A 24,679-nucleotide genomic window follows, 5' to 3' on the forward strand; every position below is an offset into this window, starting at 1 on the left:
TAATAATATAAAAATACTTAATTGCCGCTGCTACGCTTCAGAATGCGTCCGGCCATTATTTATGTTAAACGTTAGTCGAAAATAGAAATATACAATGCTTTGAATTGATTTTTGGAAGATTTTCTATACATGATTGGTTTGGAAGTATTTTTGTTTATCTATCTGATAATAATAAACAATATTGTTTTTCTAATGAAGCTGACCTGACAGTTCAATAATGATAACCCTAAATAAATAAAGAGTTAAAAAAACATGCAAATGAGTTTATACCGCATGATTCATAATACATTTTACTTGGTGCGGTACGTTTGTGGTCTTTGCTTAGTAGACCATATATACATATGTACAATGCATTGAGTTTCGTGAATTCGTGGTACTGTTGCTTCCATGTTCCTTCATCATGTTTTTGGTCAAATTTTGATGTGTATTCTATGCAACACAGTACCCGATTTAGAAAGCAAAGGGATGAACACGAAACTAAAAAAAATAGGTATTTATAATGAAACCGTTACGATCACGAGAGTGCCGATAATATATGAAATACAGGTAAATGTTACAAAAATATATATTATTATTCCGAATTCTAATCTTAATTCTATTCTGATTTAAAAAATAAGCATTTTATGCTCGTTAGCTAGTTTACAAAGATAGATAATGAAACGACTATGCCTATAGCAAAATTCAAAATTCATAGAGGAATTTACTCTATGATTATTCTCGGCGTCTTCGCAATATCGTCGCGGTCGTGTTTATCGTGATATTTCTGTAAAAAATGTCGTTTTGCCGCAATCAGTACATTTAACACACGATTTGTGTTTAATTTTAAGCGAGTTGTGCTCGGCGTTGATCGCTCAAGATTTATAAGCACCACGGACAAGATGGCTGATATAAAGGTAGGTTGCCTTTCGCGGCATTTGATTCTCTCACATAACGGTTAAAAATCATATTGTTTTGTTGCTTACGTTTGTTTATTTAATTTTTACTTGTTCTTTATTCTACAAGACATAAATCAAATCTGGCTCATTAATAATTGCTCGTTTTAACTGCAATTTTCTTCGAGACACTGCCATATGTAATTAAATAATTTTCGTAGCATTACCAAGATGGCATTGATCTTGTCGATTATATTATACTTTTGATGCGATTTGCGATTTTATTGAATTACGATTCGTTTTTGAAATAACGGTCGCGTGCGCTGCTACCTTCACTACTATTAAATAAAAAACTTCGACGTATATATACGGACAGTGTATAACTGACACTTTACATTTGACAAAAATCGACCTTATCGTATGCTTTTAAGGTACAACAGTTTTTGAATGAATTTGTTTTTAATGAATAATAAAATAAATACTTATATTGAACAAAGATTTTATTTTTATTTTTATTTGTTAGGATATTTTTAGTTTGTATGCACATATATCATCTTAACATTGACCTAAATACTGATATATTGAATTTTACTCTCCTGTGCTTGGCACTTGCCAAACACAGCACAATGTAAATAAACCCTAGTGGGTACATTGTGCCATTATGGAGAACATCTCACATACTATTGGGTAATTTTCCAAAAAATTTCAAATAGTGGAAATTTTACATACATACATATACTTCACGCCTTTTTCCCATCGGGGTAGGCAGAGACAACAGTCTTCCATTTGCTACAGTCCTGACACACATCTTTCGCCTCATCCGTGCCCAACAATGCTTTCATACACGCTTGTCGGTTAAGGGTACTGTTGACCTGGCCCTTCTTTAGGATGGCCTCAATTTGGTCATGATAAGTTCTCCTTGGTCGGCCCATTCCAACTTGCCCGCTCACACTCGCCTTATAAATCTGTTTCGTCACTCTTCTTACATTCATTCTCTCTACATGTCCGAACCATCTAAGCATCCCTTTCTCTATCTTTGTCACTATATCTTCTTCCCTGCTGCAACACTCTCTTATCACACTGTTCTGTTATTTATCCATTCGAGTCACTCCAGCCATACTCAAAGCTCTCATTTCTACTGCATTAATTCTACTTTCATGCTTCTTCTGTCAAACCCAACATTCTGCCATACATAAATGTAGGAACCAGCAATGCACAGCTAATAAAAAAAGTGGAAATTTTTCTACAATAATTCGTGAAAAATTGGGAATAATTGGCAATTTTGCAATTTCGAATTACATTCTACGTTTAGAAATATCTTTTGAAGTTTTTAGTTACTTTAGTTTAGTGTGAATTATAAAATAAACTTGTAAAGCTAAAAGCCACTTAAGAAAAATGAGATTTAAAGTTATTTCACAAAAAAATCTTTTTAACGACTCCATTTACTTTTGACTGATGTCAATTTCAAATGCGGAAAATGACAGAAAAAATATTTATCTGGAAAAATATTTATTTTTCTGAAAAATGTGATTTTTTTTCAAAATGGAAATTGAGCCATTCTCGTGACTTAGTTGTAGAAAAATTTCACTACTCATTAATCAGTAATCACACAAAACCAAATACTGTAATCAAAATTATGAAATTGAGAAATTCGAATTGAAAGTTAAAAAAATGGCTGAAAATGCAACCAATAAATTTAAATTTTCTTTACATCATCAATCATTGTCAACCCATTATACGTCCCACTGCTGGTCACGGGTTTCCTCTCAGCTCACCTGTTTATGCTAGAGTTGCCACGATTAGTGATTTGGCCGAATACCGAATATTAGGACACGCTCTCGGCCGAAGCGCCGAATATTCGGCGTAACATCTGTGCATTTCACGCGCCACCTGTTACGACTGGGTGTTTTTGTTGAAAAATTATAGAACAAAGTAATCTAATCTAAGTAATCTTATTACAATACATGACAGTTAATATGTCATGTATTGTTATAAGTCGCTACAGATAATATGCAAATTGATGGGGATGTGGTGAAAAGTTCTATTGCACATGAGATTAATTTTTTTTTGAAAACTGTTCATCTAGATCAGATGACTGATCCTTACAAGTGGTGGTCAGCCAACGCAAAGCAGTATTCAAGCCTGTCAACATTTGCTAAGATTTATCTATCGTCTCCTGGCAGTAGTGTTTATAGTGAGAGGTTATATCCAGAAGCAGGAATTGTTTATGAGGAAAAGCACAATCATTTGTTACCAACTAATGCTGAAAAAATTGTTTTCATTCATCACAACCTACCACTGATTGATTTAAAGTATTAAAGCAATAACTTGTGATTGAAATACATGATACATTTTGAATAATATATGCTTTTTTCATTATTTGATATTCAGTGTTTGGTCGAATACCGAATATTATACAAAGTGGCTGAATAGGCCCAATACCGAATAGAAGCAGAATATTTGTAGCGTCTCTAGTTAAGGCCATAATTTGCCACTCTGGCCCAATGCGGGACTTCACACATTATCCGAGGGTTGTGAATCCTTGAAGTGCAGGTGGCATTCACCGGAAATCTCATATATAAGTCTTTATTGCACAAAGAAAAGACACATAAAACACTGGGTACAAAGGACATATACAAAGGTGAGCTTATCTCTAGAAGAGATCTCTTCCAGCGAACTCTAGCCGTGGCGTAAAAGTTAAGTCTGCGGGACTAATTATTGTACAATAAAATCAAAATTTAAATGTGACTAAAAAAAATAGACAAATGATGGTAATATACACGAACTTTATACATATACATAAATATTTACATAATCAGAATATATACCTACTATAATAACAAATTACTATTTTATATATATGTTACCGATTAACTAAGTAATGAGTTCGACAGAAAGTGCTGTTTTAATTTGTGTTTGAAAGGTGCCACCGATGGACAGTCACGAATCTCAGCAAGCAGTTAATTCCACATATGAGCTGCACTAACTGTAAAAGAATTGTGGAAGAACTTGGAGTTGGATTGGGGATATAATAATGTTCTAGTGTCACAGGTACGTTTTGGGCGGGAAGGGCTAAGGTCATATTTACGTAAACCGAAAATGAAACGGATTGCCAGATTTTGTAAGCACTCCAGTTTGTTACGTAGCTCCTCAGTAGCATCCAAATAGCAAACATCAGCATAGTCGAGAAGAGGGAGTAGTAAAGACTGAGCAAGCATAACCTAGGTGTTGAATGGTAAGAAGAATTGAAGCCGCTGTTCTTTGTATTTTCCGCATATGCAAGACTCACTCCATCATACAAAACCTTGAGGAGATTATTAATGTTCAACCTGCAGAAAAGTCTGTTGCTACATACAATTATTGCCTGTGATTTCATCGGGTTTAAAAGTAAACCAAACGCATCAGCCCAAGACTTCACCACAAGAAGATCCTTATTAATAGTTTCAATGGCAGATAGGGTATAGGCTACATCAAAATGTCTATATATTTGCAAGTCATCTGCGTATAAATGGAATGGAGGAGAAATTAATTTAGTGAGCTCGTTTATGAACAGCGAGAAGAGAGTAGGTGAAAGTACACCACCCTGTGGCACCCCTGAAGTCAAAGGAGGCCATTCGGAATAAGTGTTATCGTTCCTGATCCTTTGATGGCGATTGCAGAGGTAATCCGAAAACCAAGCGATTGTAGCAGGGGAGATGTCAAGAGAGCAGAGAATGGCTAGAATGATGTCATAGTCCACAGAGTTGAAAGCACTGCTGAAGTCCAGTAAAACAATAATGGTAAACAACCGGTTATCCGGTGACATTAAGCAAGGCAGTTACTGTGCTATGACCAGAGCGGAAACCGGATTGATACGGACTTATCCAAGTTCATGACGAGAGACATATGAGAAATGTGGTAAATTTCAAATCAAATCTGGTTCTGAACTTCAGAAAACTCAGAGGGACGAGCAGCTTGGATTCGAAGTAACGGCCAGCCATTAGACTACCATAATAATTAATTATTATGAAATAAAAAATGTTAAACCAAAATTTTACGAACTACGAAAAAAAATGGTTGTTATTTTCGAATATAAAAACATGGATAGTCTATGATTGCATAGTGATGTATGAAACACAAACAATCAAAGAAGGACCTAAGTATAAGCATTGCAAGGAGGATTAACAGTTTTTGGGTTTTATATTTACTTTTATTTCATGTAAGGAAAAGCGCTAGTAGTACACCATGTTTACTCGCAAACTAACACAATTTTGCAACAAAACTCAAATAACAAAGTTTCAATTCAAATAACGAATATTGATCTTTGTTGAATATCATGATATTCATTTATTTTTGTGCAATTACTCCACTAGTTTATTGTAATTACTTAGTATTAAAATCGAATGCAAACAAAAATATGGCGGTAAAAGCCTAAAAATCCCAATATAAAATCTGTAACAAACACTTGAGAAATTAGTAAGGTCCGCAGAATCGCTCTGTAGCTCAATTGGCTGCTGAATCGCTCTGTAGCTCAGTTGCCAGAGCGGTCGGTGGCCGTAGTTTGGCATATAGACCCAGGTTCGAGTCCTGACAGACTAAAAATTTTTCATTGTGTTTGATCTTTGTATTAATAATTATAAAAAATAACGAATGTTTCTGTCAACGGTAATACCCCGCTAAATTACACACTTGTCTCGAATTGCCGCATGAGGCGCTAGAAACACACTACTTTCAAGTCAATTGACCAACTCGTGTTTTGAATAGCTTCGCTTTAGAAACTTGGTAAATTACATTTGTGTATTATTTTGTATTTTATTTGCTATGTGTTAAGTTTTGTTAAGTTTTATTTAATATTATTTTGGAATTTTTAACACAAAGCTACAAATTATAATCTTCTGATCCTGTACACAGTGGTGGTTTTGCAGTCTTGGCCTATGTAGTCAGTATTCAGTATCAGCATCCGTTCAGTAGTTTTGAGTTTATCGCGATCAGACAGACAGACAGACGTGATGTAATGATTATACATTACATTATAGATATATAACTTTAGATAAGTTACATAAAATGTACGAAGTGATTTAGGAAGATTATTTAGGTTATACGACGCGGTGCAGTGTGGCCCGCCATAATGCGCTTGAGCCTGAGCCTTGAGATTTGCTACTTTGTTATTTCATGTTATCATCAGTGAATTTTTTGTCACGATTGGCCGCCCCTAAAATCTGGGCGCCCTAGGCCCGGGCCTACTGGGCCTTAGGGCAAATCCGGCCCTGTACATACATGTACATAAAAATATCGTAACTTAGGGTCGTGTTCCAGAACTCTACTCAATGCTCAAGTCAGGATTTGAGCAGACTTGAGTATGATTTCAAGCACTGGAAATACGACCCTAATGGCAAGGACTTGAGTATGATTTCTAGTGCTTTAAATCATACTCAAATCCTGACTTGAGCATTGAGTAGAGTTCTGGAATACGACCCTAAATATCGAATCACATCTTTATTAGTAATTTGTTGTGAAATCGCAAAAAAAAATTGATTTTCCAACTGATTCAGTTGCAGTTGCACTGATGCAGTTGTTGTTCAAATTCATATTAATTATTTGTGATTGCCAGTACAACTAGCCATTACTAAACGGTCTATGGTCAGTTCAATGACCTTTTTATTAAATAGGATTGTAACAAACTAGCTCCACACGTTTTGTTCGAAGTTTTCCGTACTTGTCGGTGATGTTTTGTGACGTCCATATTGCTCTGACGCCCGCTGTGATCCCACGAGAATTTCTAGCCAGAGGATATTTTCATTTCATGGCACGGACGTCTCATTTAACTGTGATACAACAAGTTACTAAATTAACTAGCAACCACGGCACACGTCGGCGTCAGAATAACACGTCACGGGTCTGAACATTTTTGATTGTCACGTGTCAGCACTTATGTGTGCGGATAGACCTTCTCTTTATGTAGCACACTACTCAAATACGAAAAAATAAAACAGTAAAGTTTATTGAATTTTTTTATAGTAAAGGTAAAAAAATATCAGTGATACACTTGTTTTAATGACTTGAAAGCACTAAGTTGTGGGTTCAATCCCTACAGAACATCAAAGATGTGTTGAGTTTCTGATTGAGCTAATAATAATATGTGGTCTTTTGCAACATACTCTAATCTTATCCTGAAGTAGAATACGACACAAAAGGGTAACATACCTGTACAACAGCCTTTTTACACATTCGGTGTTCTCAGCCTAATTACTGTAGCCATTTCGGTATCCTCAGCCTAATTACCATAGCCATTGCTTTTTCTGGCACTGTTTACTGGAAGACATTGGTTTGAATCCAGCCATATCGAAGGAATGTTTTCTAAGTGTTTTTAATAAAATTATAACAAACTAGTGGTGTAATTTCACAAAAAACCACTGAAACCCCTTAACGGGTCCTGCCTGATCTACTTTCGGGTCCTGCCTGATCTACTTTCGTCGTATGCCGACGGCTCGCATTGCAGATTAACTTACAATACAATTTTGTTTGTTGTGATAATCTTATAACTATTTTTAAGCTATAAAAGTAGTGCAGTGACGTAGTGTAATAACGTATTTTAAGTTTAAAACTGTCTCTATAAAAATTAAATAATTTCCAGTCCATGTTCAACAAAATGAGCGGCGCTACAGCGACCCAGAACGGGACGTCGGAGGCTGCGCCTGCGAAAGGCTCCAAAGCAGCCATAGAGAAGATCTATCAGAAGAAATCTCAGCTAGAGCATATCCTGCTCAGACCCGACACATACATCGGGTCTGTTGAGAGGGCTACAGAGACCATGTGGGTGTATGACAAGACTAAAGAATGTATGGTGCAGAGGGAGCTTACTTATGTGCCAGGTAACAAACACATCAATATCGAGCTTCTATGTTTTCGCGACTACTACACATTAAAAGTGAAATGCACATCAATTTAATTTCTAATGAAATCAAGAACTTCGCTTTGGAACGTCTGTCATCAGTAATAATGGCGTTTTTGCATTAATGTTGTTTCAACTATCAAAATAATGTATTTAGTCAAATAAAATATCATAGGAATGGAAATTGCTACTGGAGAGTTCCGTGGGTTATGGAGATGGCCTGCAGGTAGCGAGAGGATCATGTTCTCGTATAATCGCCACTCTCTCTTGGCGCTTATGACTTTTAGTACTGCGTGCGATTCTAACGCCACTTTTCTGTCATTCGCTATTTTGTGGATATTTACGACTAGTAAAGAAATCGTTTCTCAATTATACGTTTTTGTTTCCAGGTCTTTACAAGATATACGACGAAATACTCGTGAACGCAGCTGACAACAAGCAGAGGGATCCCAAAATGGACGTCATGAGAATTGAAATCAATCAAGAGCAGAACACTATCTCAGTCTACAACAATGGCTGCGGCATACCCGTAGTTATGCACAAGGACGAAAAAATGTATGTGCCAACAATGATTTTTGGACATCTATTGACATCGTCAAACTATAACGACGAAGAAGAAAAAGTGACTGGAGGTAGAAATGGTTATGGTGCTAAATTGTGCAACATTTTCTCAACAAAGTTTACAGTAGAAACTGCTTCAAAACAATATAAGAAACATTTCAAACAGACGTGGGGTTCCAATATGACGAAAGCTTCAGAGCCGAAAGTAAAAGACGCTGGTAAAGACGACGATTTCACAAAAGTAACATTCAGCCCTGACCTGGCTAAGTTCAAAATGGAGAAACTGGAAGACGACATAGTTGCGCTGATGTCGCGACGCGCATACGACGTTGCAGCTACGACTGGGGTAAAGGTGTACCTCAATGGAGAACGCATCAAAATAAACAAGTTCAAAGATTATGTAGATTTATACATAAAAGGAAAAGAAGACGAGAATGGGCAGCCATTGAAAGTTGTTTACGAGAAGGTAAATGATAGGTGGGAGGTCGCTCTCACTCTATCTGACAGGGGATTCCAGCAGGTATCATTCGTTAACTCCATAGCCACAACTAAAGGAGGTAAACACATTGACTCTGTGACTGACAGTATTGTAAAGAATGTTCTAGAAGTAATCAAAAAGAAAAACAAAGGTGGCGTTAATATTAAGCCTTTCCAAGTGAAAAATCATTTGTGGTTATTCATCAATTGCTTGGTGGTGAACCCAACCTTTGATTCACAAACAAAAGAAAACATGACCCTCCAGGCCAAGAGCTTTGGATCGAAGTGCAACTATTCAGAAAAGTTTGTTAATGCTGTAAGCAAGTGTGGCTTGGTAGAGGCTGTGCTGACTTGGGCCAAGTTCAAGGCGCAGACAGAACTGCAGAAGACCTCTGGGAAAAAGCAGAGTAAACTGAAAGGTATTCCGAAGTTAGAGGATGCTAACGACGCGGGAACGAAGAACGCACATCTTTGCACATTGATTCTGACTGAGGGAGACTCAGCTAAGACATTGGCTGTTTCTGGGCTTGGCGTTGTAGGCCGAGACCATTATGGCGTCTTCCCACTGAAGGGTAAGCCTCTAAACGTTCGCGACGCCTCGCACAAGCAAGTTCTTGAGAACGTCGAGATCAACAATCTGATCAAAATCATTGGCCTTCAATACAAAAAGAAATACAACTCTGTTGACGATCTTAAATCGTTAAGATACGGCAAAGTTATGATAATGGCTGATCAGGATCAGGACGGATCTCATATCAAAGGTTTAATAATCAATTTTATTCATCACAACTGGCCGGAGTTGCTCAAGCTACCGTTCTTGGAGGAGTTCATCACCCCAATTGTGAAAGCCACTAAGAAAGATAAGGAGATATCTTTCTACTCACTGCCAGAATTCGAAGAGTGGAAGCGCGAAACTGAAAATCATCACACTTATAATATCAAATACTACAAAGGTTTGGGTACTTCCACGTCTAAGGAAGCAAAAGAGTATTTCCAGAACATGGAGAGGCATCGGATTCGTTTTAAGTATGCTGGACCTACAGACGATCATCATATTGAATTGGCGTTTTCTAAGAAAGGTGCTGACCAGCGTAAGGAGTGGCTGACAGGCCACATGGAGGAAGTTAAGAGACGCAAAGAGATTGGTTTACCTGAGAGATATTTGTATACGAAAGAGACTAAGGCTGTATCTTATTCGGATTTTGTTAATTTGGAGCTTGTTCTCTTCTCCAATGGAGATAATGTGCGGTAAGTTGCAATTTTCAATAATTTTGACCAAGAAGATGGTCACCACATGAAACAGTCGCTATGGAGTCGTTTACCCTAAGCATCGCGTAGTTTTAACTCTGCCGACATGCAATTAGTTTTGTTTCAGACCAGATCATAGGTCTTATTTCAAATTTTTTTGAATGTCAAGCATACTCCATGATGAGTAGCAAACAGACTATATTGACAAAATTTCAAAATTAGATCGATTCTTTTGGACAAAAGACGACGAGGCCAGTTCTGACCAAACTGCAGACCCGAGAAAACGACTTCTGAATATATAGATCTAACAAATCATGTTAAATGACTTTGTCATGCGTATCGTAATTCGTTACTAAATAATAATATAATAATAAAGCCACAAGTATCGTACGTCAAATGTTACAAAGACAGCCTGACTAGATTGATAAAAATTCAAAACTAGACCGACATTCGGATGAACTTCGGTTCTTTACATTGCACAAACTCCAAACACTTTCTAACATTGGGTTGTTTTAATGTGGCCAAAAATGTAGCTCAGTGAGTTTGATCTGCTATGTGTTTATAGTTCATCCTTTTATCTATGGTCCTTCACACACTTTGTTACTATGAGTGGATATTCTTTCTCTATATGACTTAGTTACTTTTTCAGTAACAGTAAACATTTAAAGGTGTTCATTGATCTCATTTAAGTAAACAATGGAGCCTTTAAAATGCTGTTTTGGTATAGTTGCAGAATCTAGATGTATGATTGGTGCAGTTCCCCCCACAACTAAATAATGTATATCCAAATAAGCTTCAAAATTACTTTGTGAAGTAATACATTATTTTAATGATCCACTAATATGTGTTTATGAGATGTGCATCTTTGCCTCAATATTTCTAAATTTTCATATACATTTTTCAGATCTATCCCTTCCATGATTGACGGGCTGAAGCCAGGCCAGCGTAAGGTGATCTTCACATGTATAAAGCGTAACGACAAACGGGAGGTCAAAGTGGCGCAGCTGGCTGGTTCCGTTGCCGAACACTCAGCTTACCATCACGGTTAGTACGTTACGTACTTACACTATGTCAATTTGTATGCAAAAGTCACACTTGGCTGAGTTGGCTGGCGGTCAAAATCAAAATAGTTAATTTTTACTTATTGCAAAGAAAGATTTCAATTATTTTAATATACACTGCAGAGCCATTATTGACCCCTCCTACGTAAAGTATCGTATGTCGAAATTGGCTAGTTTAGAAGGGAGCATTTTCAAGTTTTGAATTCGTAACACGTGACTTTAGCATTTCTCAGTTTTATTCGGCAAAGCTCGTTACGTGCATAGAGTATTATGAAATCATAGATATCGGCTAGATGAACAACCACAATTAATTTTATAATTTTGACAATGAATGGGGGCGAATTTAATATTACATAATAAATAATTATTTCTTTTTTCCTCGTCGGCTTTTATCTTTTTATTATCACACAAACAGGTGAGCAATCTCTCGCAATGACGATCGTGAATTTGGCGCAAAATTACGTCGGTTCCAACAACATCAACCTGCTAGAGCCGCGCGGTCAGTTCGGTACGCGGCTTTGTGGCGGCAAGGACTCTGCAAGCGCTCGATACATCTTCACTCTTATGTCGCCGCTGACTAGGCTCATTTTCCATCCTCATGACGACCCGTTGCTAGTGGTGAGTACATTGAAGTGGAAAATCTTTTAGTAATTTTCTCCGGATATTAGACAACGCGAGTATACGCAAAAAAGTCAGATTTGTACCGTACATTTTTGATTTGATTCCGGTATTTTAATGAGCTAGTGTTAATTCCCACGTTGATGGCTATTGCAACCATTTCGAGGTCTAAAAGTAACTTCACATGGCTTAGGTATGGTGACATTTGAGCTTTGAAGTTTCAAGAGATGTAGTGATGTAAAACGGAACGAAGAAAAATCTATTTGTACATCATATCGAGATAATTTGTAACGAAGAGATCAGATAAATTATGATTTAAGACTACATAATAAACAAAATAAAAAGAATTCAATTATTTATAGTAAGTTACTAAAAACCTGCACAACAAAAAATCAACAACAACCAAACAAAAAGGCGACAACGAAGCATAAAATCAACAGCAACGAAACTAAATTTGAACAAATATTCCCAAAAGCATCACGTAAAGCTCAAAACAAAAGAAAACTGCCCGCATTCAAAGTGTATGCACTGATATTGACGAGAGATACGTAATAGCCGATTCGTTTTATCGATTCTATAGATAAATATTCCGTTTTACGCAGGGAGTAGTTGGGGTCATTTATATTTATCTTTATAATTTAAATTTGTATCTACTTAATATACTGTAATTTTTATTTAAATTTACAACTGCAACAAATACTGTTTGTTTTTGATACATTGTAACAAATTTGCTATTCCTTTTTGTAACCTGCTGGAGAAGATTATTTAAAAATATTATGTGTGTAAGGAGGAGGAGGCCTATACCCGGCAGTGGGTTTAGCGGGCTGAGATGATGATAATGATGATGATGTGTGTAAGGTAAAAATCGGAAATGTCACCGTACCCATCCTATGTGAAATGGACCATAGTTTTTAAATAAATTAAAATAATATAGCAGGAGAATTTGATTCTCTTTCGCAATCGAAACCTTGTAATTTTTTTTCCGTCTATCTTTATTGCAAGTATTCATTACGTTATACATCTATAATCCAATCTATTACGATTTTTTCTTCAGTAAGAAGAATGTTACAAGTTTTACAGTAAATTTATTTGGTCTCAGTATTCAAGGACATTAGTCAAGATGAGGATTTGTTAGACTGTTGTATCTTTCAGCACGAATTCGAAGACAACCAGAAGATAGAGCCGGTGTACTACCTGCCGATTATCCCGATGGTACTGGTGAATGGCGCAGAAGGTATTGGCACGGGTTGGTCCACCAAAATCCCCAACTACAATCCCAGAGATATCGTGGCAAACATTCGGTAAGTGGGCTTCAGTTTTTACAACAAAGACTTACGAGTTTCTGGACCCTAAAATAGTGGCATTACCATGGAGCTGCTATGTTATGTAAGCATTAGTGGCGACCAGTTCTTATAAAACCTAATTAATGAGACATACAACATTTTCACTTGATTTGGAACAAACTGAACGACTTGAGGTGTAGTATTACTTTGTTTTTTTTTATTACTTGTTAATAATAATTATAATGTTGCTACATATATCTATATAATATACTCATGTATTTGATTCAAATAACAGTATTAAAAGTTACATCGAACCGACTGATCGTGTTTGTATTGCCTGTCGGTCTCATCCTTATAGCTTGATTATGGTTATGAACGAACAAACAAACAGCGCCTGAGAGTTTTGTCTGATGAGGCAAGCTGCCATTGACGAGTTTCCTAGATATTGTAAAATGCTGTTACTTAAGAAATGTTATTTAGTAACCAAATTTATATAACATGCATATAATTTTATAGAATATATCTATAAATAAAGCTACAAGTTCATAGTCACTGGTAGAAATAGCACGCATACTTCCCGATATGATGGAAAAAACATTTATACCGTTGGACGCGGATAGATTCCAAAGCAAAGATCAAATATAAGAAAACCTGAATGTGGAGAATATGGTAGAGACCCCCATCTAAGGGTGTTTGATAATAATTTATGGTCATTTTATTTTTCGCCATTTTTCAATATGGCTGCCATACAAACGTTTATTAAAATTTGCTCTAAGTCAACTGAAAATCGGCATGTGGCGGTCTCTATGAGTGTTTAATAATAATTTGCGATCAAAATTTATTTTTCGCAACTTTTCAATATGACTGCCATACAAGCTCTTTTGGCGGTAGATAAAAATTTCTTCTAACTAGACTGAAAATGGCATGGCTTCAATCATAATTTTGTTTCCGCCGTTTTTCGAAATGGCCTCCATACAAGCCGTAATTAAAGAGCTATTTTATTTTTTTTAAAACAAAGTCATAAGTGCCTAGGCCGTAGGCTGTAGGCCGAGGTCCGCGTAGGCCGAAACCCGAAGCGTCCGCACGCCATCGTACGGAGGTAAAATACAGAGGCGTAATAGGTTACGAGTACAAGATCTCACAATTGAAAAAATGTGAGGCATACTTCCCGATGTAGTGGGAATGAGATAGTTATAATAGCGATGTTGTATCTCGACCGTCTCTCTGTTAGATTCCTTTTTTTTTTGAAGCTATGCCAAAGAAAAATATTTAGAAGGAAAAAATGCCAAATTTATGCCGAATTTCTTGTACTATAAATACCAGAATAACGATAACTCTGAGGGCAATACTTAGACCAAACCCAACTTAGAAATAAGTATTATTAGTATTTTTAGAATTAGAGAGAATTCGCAATGCATATGTACAAGCGAAAAAGGTATAGTCTGTCTTTTTTGAAGACGGAGTGAAATGATCGTTCATTGCGCAAAAGTGTTGCCCACTTGCGAGCAGCTAGTGCTTGCAGTCGATAAATGTTCTATCGATTATCGAAATATTGCTCATGCTTATGGAATAAATTGCCGAACTTGTTTGGATCATCCCCCACCCATTATTCATTCAATTACAAAGTACAAGTTCATTTGAATGGTCAATTTTTGTAAGTTCATACATACACTGTATTTAGAACTATATTTATGAAAAATACAAAGTGGAGACATATTTTAATATAGATAATCAAATCGGGCTATTCCATTTAAAATTAATACGTATAAAAATTTATCTCGATATTAGGCCAACTGTTAATATAAAAATACAGAAGTCAACAACGCAATTAGTAATCATTAGAACGCCGTAAGATTCACAATTCAGGCATTTTTGGCAAAATTTTATCTTCTTTCGTAATGTTTCGAAAATTTTTTAATCGACAACTACATAACTATTTAAAATTTTATGAAAACTGGCAACCCCACGAATGTTATTTTACTCCACTTTCAAAAAGGACAGACTATAGATGTCCAGTCTTGGTGGCAAAGAGTATAAGTTGAAGATACGAAACCAATACCACAATTGTGACGTCTTACGATTTGTATTTGCCGAAAATAATAATGGCGGGCAAATTGGTGGTTGCCAACAAAATCTTGTATAAAATTAACTTATGTATATATAGTGCTTGTAGTAGTGACAAGTTAATTTACACAAGATTTGATTTCATGATATTATTTTTGTTAACAGTCGTATGTTGGACGGCGAGGAACCAGTGCCAATGCATCCCTGGTACAAAAACTTCCGCGGCACCGTCGAAGGATTCGGCGACAAATACGTCATTTCCGGCGAGGCGGCCATCTTGCCCGGGGATAAGATTGAGATCACGGAACTTCCCGTCGGCACTTGGACACAGAATTATAAGGAGAATGTTTTGGAACCCATGTTGGGAACCGATAAAGTGAAGCCTCTTATTCAAGAGTACAAGGTAAGAAGTGTTATTAGTAATTTGTTCGCTTTTAACTATAATACGGTTTACTCTTAATATACATTTTACAAAGAAAATTTAAATAAGTCCAAACAGAAAACAACTACACCTATTTCTTATTGAATATAATACACTTCTTCGGGCTTTTTATTTTGAAAATATTGATATAAATTGTAACACATTATGCGAGGGTAGTCGTCCTACCCTCAGTGTGTTTGCATGGAATAAACCAGTGTTCAACCGACTTGCTTGTGTTTCACCTCAATAAGTATACTAATTTGTATTATGAAATAATATTAGTCGTTTCGGTCATCCATAAGCGACCACATTTTCTGTAAAATCTGAAAAGTTCAAAACAATATGGCTGGCTGAAAAATGAACGAACACCCTATTAGAAAGAGAGACATTACTACTTTGATGATTCTCACTCGGTTCGTTTTATTAATTTAGTGCCCAGTGTAATATACAAGTCCGTGGTACAAGTAAATACAACTGTCGTTAGAATATTGTGAGAAACAAAGATATTAACTTAACTAAAAATGAGACAAACTGTTGGTGACCTAGTTCTGGATAAAACAGGTCTTATTGAAAGGTATTAAATTATATAAAAAAGTAAATAACACAATCTAATCACAAATGAAACCATCTTTTCTTTCTGCGTTATGTCAAGCGTTCCCATTATGTCGTGACGACAGATTGTCGTGCAGTCCGGGTTTTAACCCGGCGCTTTGTTAACACCGGGGTTAAATCGGGTTAACACCCGATATTCAGGGCAAAAACTATTTACGTCTAAATATTTGTTGTGAATTGAGTTTTGTTCAAATTTAATTATACATATTATTACAAAATATTTGTTGCTTTTTTATCAGGACAGTTCGATTTATCTTTCTATTGAATAGATTCACTTGAAAAGTTCATCAATAAATTGATACAAAAAATCGCTAGATCGTATGCTCTTGAATCGATCTTCATTGAGAATCCCCAGGATTGATGGGTGGTGGGTATTATGTGGAGATGCCTCTTCTTCATGTAATAAAAATATAGAAATTTGTTACAAGTCATTGTATATTATGTTGTTACTATTGGAATTACACCAAATTCTGTACTCTTCGTTTCTGCCCACGATTTTGGGCAGAAATAGGTTAAAACTCGGCGCTTCGGGTAAAACCCTGGTGAAAACACGGGCGGGTTGATTGGGTTTTAACCCACTGCTCATCTCTGGTCACAGCAGGTTTTGACAATACCGAAAAGAAAGCAACTTCGTATACCGTTTGACATAACCCTAATGGAATTCTTTTTAGTAGCATTGGAAGTACCCAAAACTTTCTTTTCTTTATAGATTTTAAGACTTTCGTGGTTATTCACTAAATGATTATCACTAGTATCAGGTTTCTTACCACGGTATGACTTCTTTTTGAATTTTGAAAATGAAGTTCACTTGTGAAATTGAGAAAAATCGCGCGCTTGCATTTTTGGATGTATTGGTCAAAGTCCGACAAGACGGTTCACTTGGTCATTCTGTGTACAGAAAACCAACTCACACGGACAATATTACAATATTTACATGCCACTTCACATCATCACCCAAAACACCTACATTCGGTCGTCAGGTCATTAACCAATAGAGCTTATGATCTTTGTGATTCACACCACCTACCACAGGAACAGGAGCACGTTAAGACGGTTTTGCGACAGAATGGATACAAAATAAAAACATTTAAACCAATAGGAACAACAAAAGGAAGAAGCAAATTGACGTACAGAGACTACCAGTTTTTCTGCCCTATGTACAAGGGGTGACAGACAAAATAGCCAGGTCGCTAAGGAAGTTTTCCATAAAAACTATTTTGACCCCCTTAACCAAAATAGGAAAAATGTTACGTTCACCAAAAGACCACCTTCCTTTACAAACACCGGGTGTCTATAAAGTGAACTGCAGTTGTGGGAGCTCGTATATCGGTCAGACTAAACGAACAATTGTCGATCGTATGAAGGAACACATCCGAGCAGTAAAAAACAATGATGCACAGAAGTCGGCTATAGCACAACATCTCACACAGACTGACACTAACCACTGGATCGAGTTGCATAGCCCCCAGGTACTCTCGACAGAACGTCACTACATACCACGGTTGGTACGAGAAGCCATCGAGATCACGAAGTACAAAACATTTAACCGTGATGATGGTTTTAAACTGTCCAGTGCATGGAATCCGGTCCTTAGTGCGTGCAGTAATAAAAACAAAAACACTTCGAGTTCAGTTTCGCGTGTGGATACAGTGAGTGTGGTTTGTGTGAAAAAAGTGAGTGACAATGGTAACGCCACAACAAATCGCGATGAAGGTAGTCGTCGACAGCGCAAGAGGGTAGACAGATATGTCTGCTCATAAAGCTGTCATCTGCCGCCGTCCAGTCAACCCGTGACCATGGAGCGTGCGACCGTTCCGAAATATCGGGAAAATAAAAAGAAGTCATACCGTGGTAAGAAACCTGATACTAGTGATAATCATTTCTTTTCTTTGTTTGCTTCCTCTTCCGCATTTTCAAAAAGTAATACATTATTAAAATTTCGTCTTCATCCATTTCGAGCGAACACACACTACCGGTTTCCAAAAGAACATACAAGCGACTGCAGTGCATCAAACGATTTTGTCGTGCAAACGACAAGGAGGCTGTCGTGAAACGATAAATTGTCGTCACGATCTAGTGGGAACAGCTAATTACGACAGTCGTTCAACGATAAAAAATCGTCCACGACAGATAGCCGTGATATGGGAACAGGCTAGACACGACAGTCGTCCAACGATGATAAAACGTGATGACATAGTGGGAACGCGCCCTTAGGGTTTTAAATTACATATTTGTAATTTAAAATTTGAATATTTTTTCATATGAAATAGACTTTTATTATGATGTCGCTCTAAGGGTCGTATTCCAGAACTCTACTCAATGCTCAAGTCAGGATCTGAGTGTGATTTCAAGCACTGGAAATACGACCCTAATGGCAGGCACTTGAGTATAATTTCGAGTGCTTTAAAACATACTCAAATCCTGACTTGAACATTGAGTAGAGTTCTAGAATACGACCCTAAGAAAGGCCCGTGTACCACTTCTTTACAAAAATATTCAAAAGTCTTAGAGCGTTTGTGCACTACGTCAGATTCGTACCTGACCGTCTACTTCCGTACTCCGTACGAAACGTTTACTGTAAAACAAGTATTACTCAATCAATTCAAAAAGCCAATGTCAAGTATTACTTATTTATATATAATTTGGTCGAGTGTTACTTAGTTGACAGTAATTGTTTCGTATGGATGTAGGACGGAGAAGGGGAGTAAACTCCCAGTTCCGAATCCGAGAAATGACACCAGGTGGTAAGCGATACACCTCTCCATAGCAGTTGCAATGCCACTCGGAGCTTTAAATTGCAAAGATCTACTGTACTGCCACGGCGCCCATCACCCGTTGACAATTCTCATGTGCCTGTTGTTTTACCAGTACCTTTAACCTTCAAAACCGGAACGCAGTAACGCAGTAATGCTCACATTACTGCTTGGCGGAAGAAATAGGTAAGGTGGCAGTACTTTCCTAGATGACCTCTTTCATAGGGAGCCCTACTGCTAATGAATTTGCTAAACTGCATTTACTTGGTCACCGTATTCAAAATGTATACTTGTCTCGGAAGTAAATAATAATGTTATGTACTATTATGTAAAATATTATTTGTGTTTAGTTCATAAACGGAATTAGGTCAGCACTTAGTACATATTATACATTTATATGGCGAACGGCTATGGAGTGGAATATATTCCCTGCCTGCACACTTATTCCCCGAACGCAATAACTTGGGCCTTTTCAAGGCAAGAGTTATTTAGGTGTGCATGCTACATCGTCGACCTTATTATCGTCACTTTCCATCAAGGGAGATGGATGTTAAAAGCGCACTTATTTTTATGTTAAAAAATACTTAAGAAACGTCACAGGGATAATTTTATCTCTCTCTTCTCGGATTCGGATCGGACTTAGAGCATAAGCGACATCCGAAGTGGGTCCCAGTTTTCTAGATTTGCATAGTCGTAGTTGCTGTTGGATGCTGGTAAGCGTGGTTTAAATCTTAAACATATTATCTTTCGTTGAACAGGAGTACAACACCGACACGACTGTGCGGTTCGTGGTGAGCCTCCTGCCAGGCAAGCTGGCCGAGGTGGAGGCCGAGGGCATCCACAAGGTCTTCAAGCTGCAGACCACCATCTCTATGACTTGCATGAACGCATTTGATCACAACAACTGCTTGACCAAGTAAGTATATTATTTATTTATTGCTAACAGGCATTACACAGGTAATTACTAAGAACAAACATACCTTGTTGGAGTGTAGCAAATAATTATTATCTAAAATAATAATAATTATTATTATTATCTCTAATAATTAACAAAAACAAACATGGACTTCCAGCTCTTTCATATCATCTTATAGGAGAGTTCGTGAAGTCTCTCACAATGTAGTAGCGCCCATTTATCAAGAGAGACTTTAATTTGATTTAGAATAAGTTGTATTTTCTTCTTTCTTAAGTGAGTCTGGTATTTTATTATAAATTAATATACATTTATAAAGCGGGCCTTCTCTAGACATTCTAATTAGAGATGCCACGAATAGTGATTTGGCCGAATACCGATTATTCGGCCACGGCCTCGGCCGAAATGCCGAATGTTCGGCCACGGCCTCGGCCGAAGTGCCGAATGTTCGGCGTAAAATCGGTGCATTTCACGCGTGGCCTGTTACGTCCTGTCTCATTGCTCTGCGTGCGGAGGTAACGGGGGTCGAGTGTTTTTGTTAAAAATTGATAAAACGATAGAATCAATACATAACAGTTTCTGGATCTGTTTTGAAGAAGTCGCTACAGATAATATGCAAAATGGAGGATGAGGATAAAAGTTCTATTGCACATGAAATTGATTTTTATTTGAAAACTGTAAAATACATGATACATTTTGAATATATGTGCTTTTTTCATTATTTGATATTCGATATTCAGCCGAATAGTCGTAGTATTCGGCTGAATATCGAATGTTAAAAAAAGTGTCCGAATAGGCCGAATACCGAATAGTAGCCGAATATTCGTGGCATCTCTAATTCTAATCTCGGAAGCGTTGTTTCATTGCCAAAAATGCATTTAACGAGTTAAAAACGTGATGCACTCCCGTGAAATGGTTATTTTTTACGTGTGAGGTACGCTGGACCAAACTACTGTCTAGTTCCGTACTTGAAGCGTCTTAGTGACTACCATCGCTTTAGATAAGTAAAGTCCAGCTGTGATAGTGTCACAACTATACAGTCAGATTCAAAGTGAAATTCTATTGTTTCTTTGTGATACACAGGTAATAAAGGCGTCACGAGAAAGCATTTTGAATCACTGTGATTCGTTTTCATCTTCGCCGAATGAGTTGTATATTTAATACATTCATGAGTTTATTTTTTGTCTACGGATTACTTTAAGCTTTATCTAAAACTGTTAAATTCTAGGTACGAAAAAGTAGAAGACGTTCTCCGCCCGTTCTTCGACTTGCGTCTTAAGTATTACAGTAGACGAAAGGATTATCTCGAGGGGCAGCTGCAAGCTGAAGCCGATAAGCTGTCAAACCAGGCGAGATTCATTGTCGAGAAGTGCGATAAGGGGCTCGTCGTGGAGAATAAAAAACGAAAAACTATGGTTGAAGAACTTATTAAGAGGGGTAATGTACAAATCAGTAGCAGAAGCTTACCAACTTAATACTTATTGTATCATACATTTACAAAATAGCAGCCATCTTTGGTAATGAAATCAAACTTCGTCATTCTGACAGACTACTTGATCGATTCGTGACGATGTGAAGAGCCGAGCGCGGTTTTAATTTTGTTTTATGCAAAATAAACGCTGGCTGCAATCTCATCTGATTTTGACTTTTAAACAAACGCGAGCCTCTATGCCCTATCTATAAAATAACGCAGTGGTTCCCTGTTCATTGAGGGTCTTAGATGCTATTTCCATTGCTGACTTTTTTTGGTTGTAAAATATTTTACCTTTATGCGTTTAGAACAGGCATCAAGTATATAACCAGAAATAGAGACGAAATAAGGGCCATCCGTCCCTGGCAACTAATCAGTACTGATATCTCTTTTAAATATCAATTCTCGTTTACGCTGAAATCACAAATTAGAAAGCTGAAATAGTAAAGCGCCAACAACTGACCTATGCGTACGTGTGTGTCTTCGTATATTCCAAAAATATTCTGTATTTATAGGCGTAACAGCAAAACATCTAATTAAAAAACAAACGGAATCACATTACATCGGTATTTAAATATTAAATTGTGTAATTTTTAATGATATGGTAGAATGGTTTTCAAACAAATGAAATGACATTTCGTCTCTATTTCTCATTATATTATATGCTCGATGAGAACAGGTCAATGTTTAGAAATTGAAACATAGTGGCATAGTTTTTAAAAAGAGAGTAAATTTATCTTTACTTTATTAAGGGTTAATTGGCGATGTGTCTAAAAATGCCTATTCAATATCACCTTGAATTACCTCAAATTTTAGTTATAGTGTAACATAAGATGTCGTAGTGTATTCTTAGTGGTACTTAGTGTATTCCAGTCCTTTGCCGTACACGTATTTATAACGTAAATGTCTGGTTACATATGCACATGGAAATATGTCCCTAAATATGAATTATTTGATATCAAGGTTATGCGCCGGACCCCATCGCGGAGTGGAAGAAGCGAGCCGCCAAGATAAAAGGCCTGACGGCGCTGGAGGATGACGCCGACGAAGAGTCTGAGGAAGAGCCGGAACCAGAAGACAAGAGCAAGCCCGTAGATCCAGGTATGTTCTAAAAAGCTTTCGTTGTTCTGACGTGCGTAAATGTCTAATTTGATTGATGACTTGACATTTGGAAGCATTCTCAACAAATTTCTGAAAGTCAAATATAGTGCTCGAAAATGGCTTTATAAAAATCGTTTATTTCTCCTTCCACAATAGTACTAAGCCAAGGTACTTATGAAAAACTTAGGTAAATATTTTACAGAACAAAGTAAATTTGGTGGAAAGCTGGAGCCTAAACTAAATCAAGGATTTGTATTTTAGGTCTCCAGTAACAACAAGAAACATTTTATTGTCGCGACATGTTAAAAATTTATATCCATCTAAATAAATACGTAATCAAGTAATATAAGTTTTATTAATTAAAATTTGAAGTAAGTTGGAAAAAAAAAGATGTAAATATTTAAAAAATTCGTAATGTCATAATAAGACATTGAAAATCTTAATTGTGCTATGTTAACAAACAATTGCAATTTTTTTGTCAATCAATTCAAATCATGTTAGTGTAAACTAGACTTAAATCAAAGTTAGACTACGTTCAAAAATAAATCGTAACAAGTAAAGCAATAAACGTTATAAGTGCCTTCAAAAAAAAATCGTATCTTTTCGCACCATTTTTATCTCATTCGTCTGTCGTAGTGAATCTAAGTATTACTTTCAATGTGGACCAAACTTTACTTAGAATAATATTTAACTCTATACTACAAAGTAACATATTGATGTTGATTATTAACAAAAAGAAAATATTGCTTAAATCTACATTCCTTAGTCAAAATTATATTAAAATTAGAAACCCTGTATCTGCGATTGGTGGTCATCAACTTTTATTTAGCTAGTTCAGGTCTGTGTGGAACTTGGTCGTAGTATGAGAGCAGATTATTGGAATCTTATTATGCAGCTGATGTCTTCGTAGGATTTACTTTATTCGCAATTTCTTGATAAGTTTGGTGATAGTAATCATTATAAATAATAAAAAAATAAACATGCTACTTAATAAATAGGGCGGTGGATAAATGATTATAACCTTTAAAAGGACTTATCTGATATGATCATTTTTTTCTACATCTTTTTAATTTATTGCGGTTTTTTTAAACCTGTTTAATAAATTACGGTTATACTCCAATTTATGATATGATTTGTATTTTAGGTCTCCAGTAACAACTTTTGGAGTTTAATAATTAAAAAATAATAATTGGAGTATAACCGTAATCACAAGATAACTACTTGAATAACTATCAAGTATTGACATATTATTGCTCTATTTTGTGTGGCAGAAAAAGCATTCCAGCAGTTGAAGGAAGTGAAGAAGTTCAACTACCTGCTGGGCATGTCGATGTGGATGCTCACCAAGGAGAAGAAGGACGAACTGCTGAAGCAGCGCGACCAGAAACTCACTGAGCTCACTGCGCTCAAGTAAGTCTATTGCATATAACATGTTAACATCGGCAAGTTACTTTTCTACTTTGAAATGGTTGCACTGGTGTTAAATTTTATTATGGTACAAAAGGTTCCTTAGATATTTTATTGTTACGCGTGGTCATCGAGTATATAACCAGAAATAGAGATGCAGTAAGGGCCATACATTCTTGGTAACTCATCAGTGATACATCACTTATAAACATCAACTCTCGTTTGCACTGACATATAGACAGCGCCAACAACTGACCCATGTGTACGTCTACATAAATTCCAAAAATATACTGTATTTATTGTAATAATGACAATATCTCTAACAATGGCGTGCTGTTCCAATCGGTGGTGTGGGGAGAAACAGCAAAACGTCTAATTACAAAACAAACAGAATCAAATTTCATCGGTAATTAAATATGTAATTTTGCCATTTACATACAATTATATGGACGTCGGGTCCGCGCTAAAAAGTGTCCGAACTTATAGGGCGTTAAAATCGTATACAGAGCGTCATTCACGCTTTAGACTTCGTTTGTTTCTTCTGACAGCGAAGCAAGCAAAATTAGACAGTACTGCGATGACATTACAATTTAAATTCAACGTTTTAGCTTTTTCATATTCCTTTACATGTCACTACGTTTAAATAGGTTGACTTGGGACATTTTTTTCGTGGTTTTTGTATTAGACCCGTCGTCCATTTATTTGTAAGTCAATGAATTTTGCAATATTCGTCCATTATAGCAAAGGTCAAGTTAACTGGTCGATTTGAAGTGAAACAACTGACGACAACCGTCAATTGTTTCGAATTCGGGCTGGCCAATCGGAGCGCAGATGTCACAGTAATGATATGGTAGAATAGATTTCAAACAAATTAAGACATTTCGTCTCTATTTCTGGTTATATACTTGATGCGCGTGGTTCATTACGTTTATAAGTCATACGTCTA

General features: G+C 36.6%; 1 protein-coding gene across 2 annotated transcripts in view; it reads left to right on the plus strand.

The window, feature by feature from the left end:
- The first annotated feature begins 754 nt into the window (after window positions 1–754).
- The window catches only part of LOC113236122 (DNA topoisomerase 2), a 37,181-nt gene continuing 13,256 nt past the window's right edge, over window positions 755–24,679 (plus strand). For both annotated transcript variants that reach the window (XM_026472116.1, XM_026472117.1), the window contains exons 1-11: window positions 755–893; window positions 7,486–7,723; window positions 8,133–10,029; window positions 10,934–11,073; window positions 11,506–11,708; window positions 12,861–13,009; window positions 15,221–15,458; window positions 19,600–19,757; window positions 20,983–21,191; window positions 22,189–22,326; window positions 23,598–23,736. In XM_026472116.1, the coding sequence (XP_026327901.1) occupies window positions 879–893; window positions 7,486–7,723; window positions 8,133–10,029; window positions 10,934–11,073; window positions 11,506–11,708; window positions 12,861–13,009; window positions 15,221–15,458; window positions 19,600–19,757; window positions 20,983–21,191; window positions 22,189–22,326; window positions 23,598–23,736 (3,524 nt within the window). In that variant the 5' untranslated portion in view covers window positions 755–878. The remainder of the gene's footprint in view (window positions 894–7,485; window positions 7,724–8,132; window positions 10,030–10,933; window positions 11,074–11,505; window positions 11,709–12,860; window positions 13,010–15,220; window positions 15,459–19,599; window positions 19,758–20,982; window positions 21,192–22,188; window positions 22,327–23,597; window positions 23,737–24,679) is intronic.

This window comes from Hyposmocoma kahamanoa, unplaced genomic scaffold (assembly GCF_003589595.1).
Source record: "Hyposmocoma kahamanoa isolate Upper Pololo Valley unplaced genomic scaffold, ASM358959v1 89, whole genome shotgun sequence".
Classification (NCBI taxonomy): domain Eukaryota; kingdom Metazoa; phylum Arthropoda; class Insecta; order Lepidoptera; family Cosmopterigidae; genus Hyposmocoma; species Hyposmocoma kahamanoa.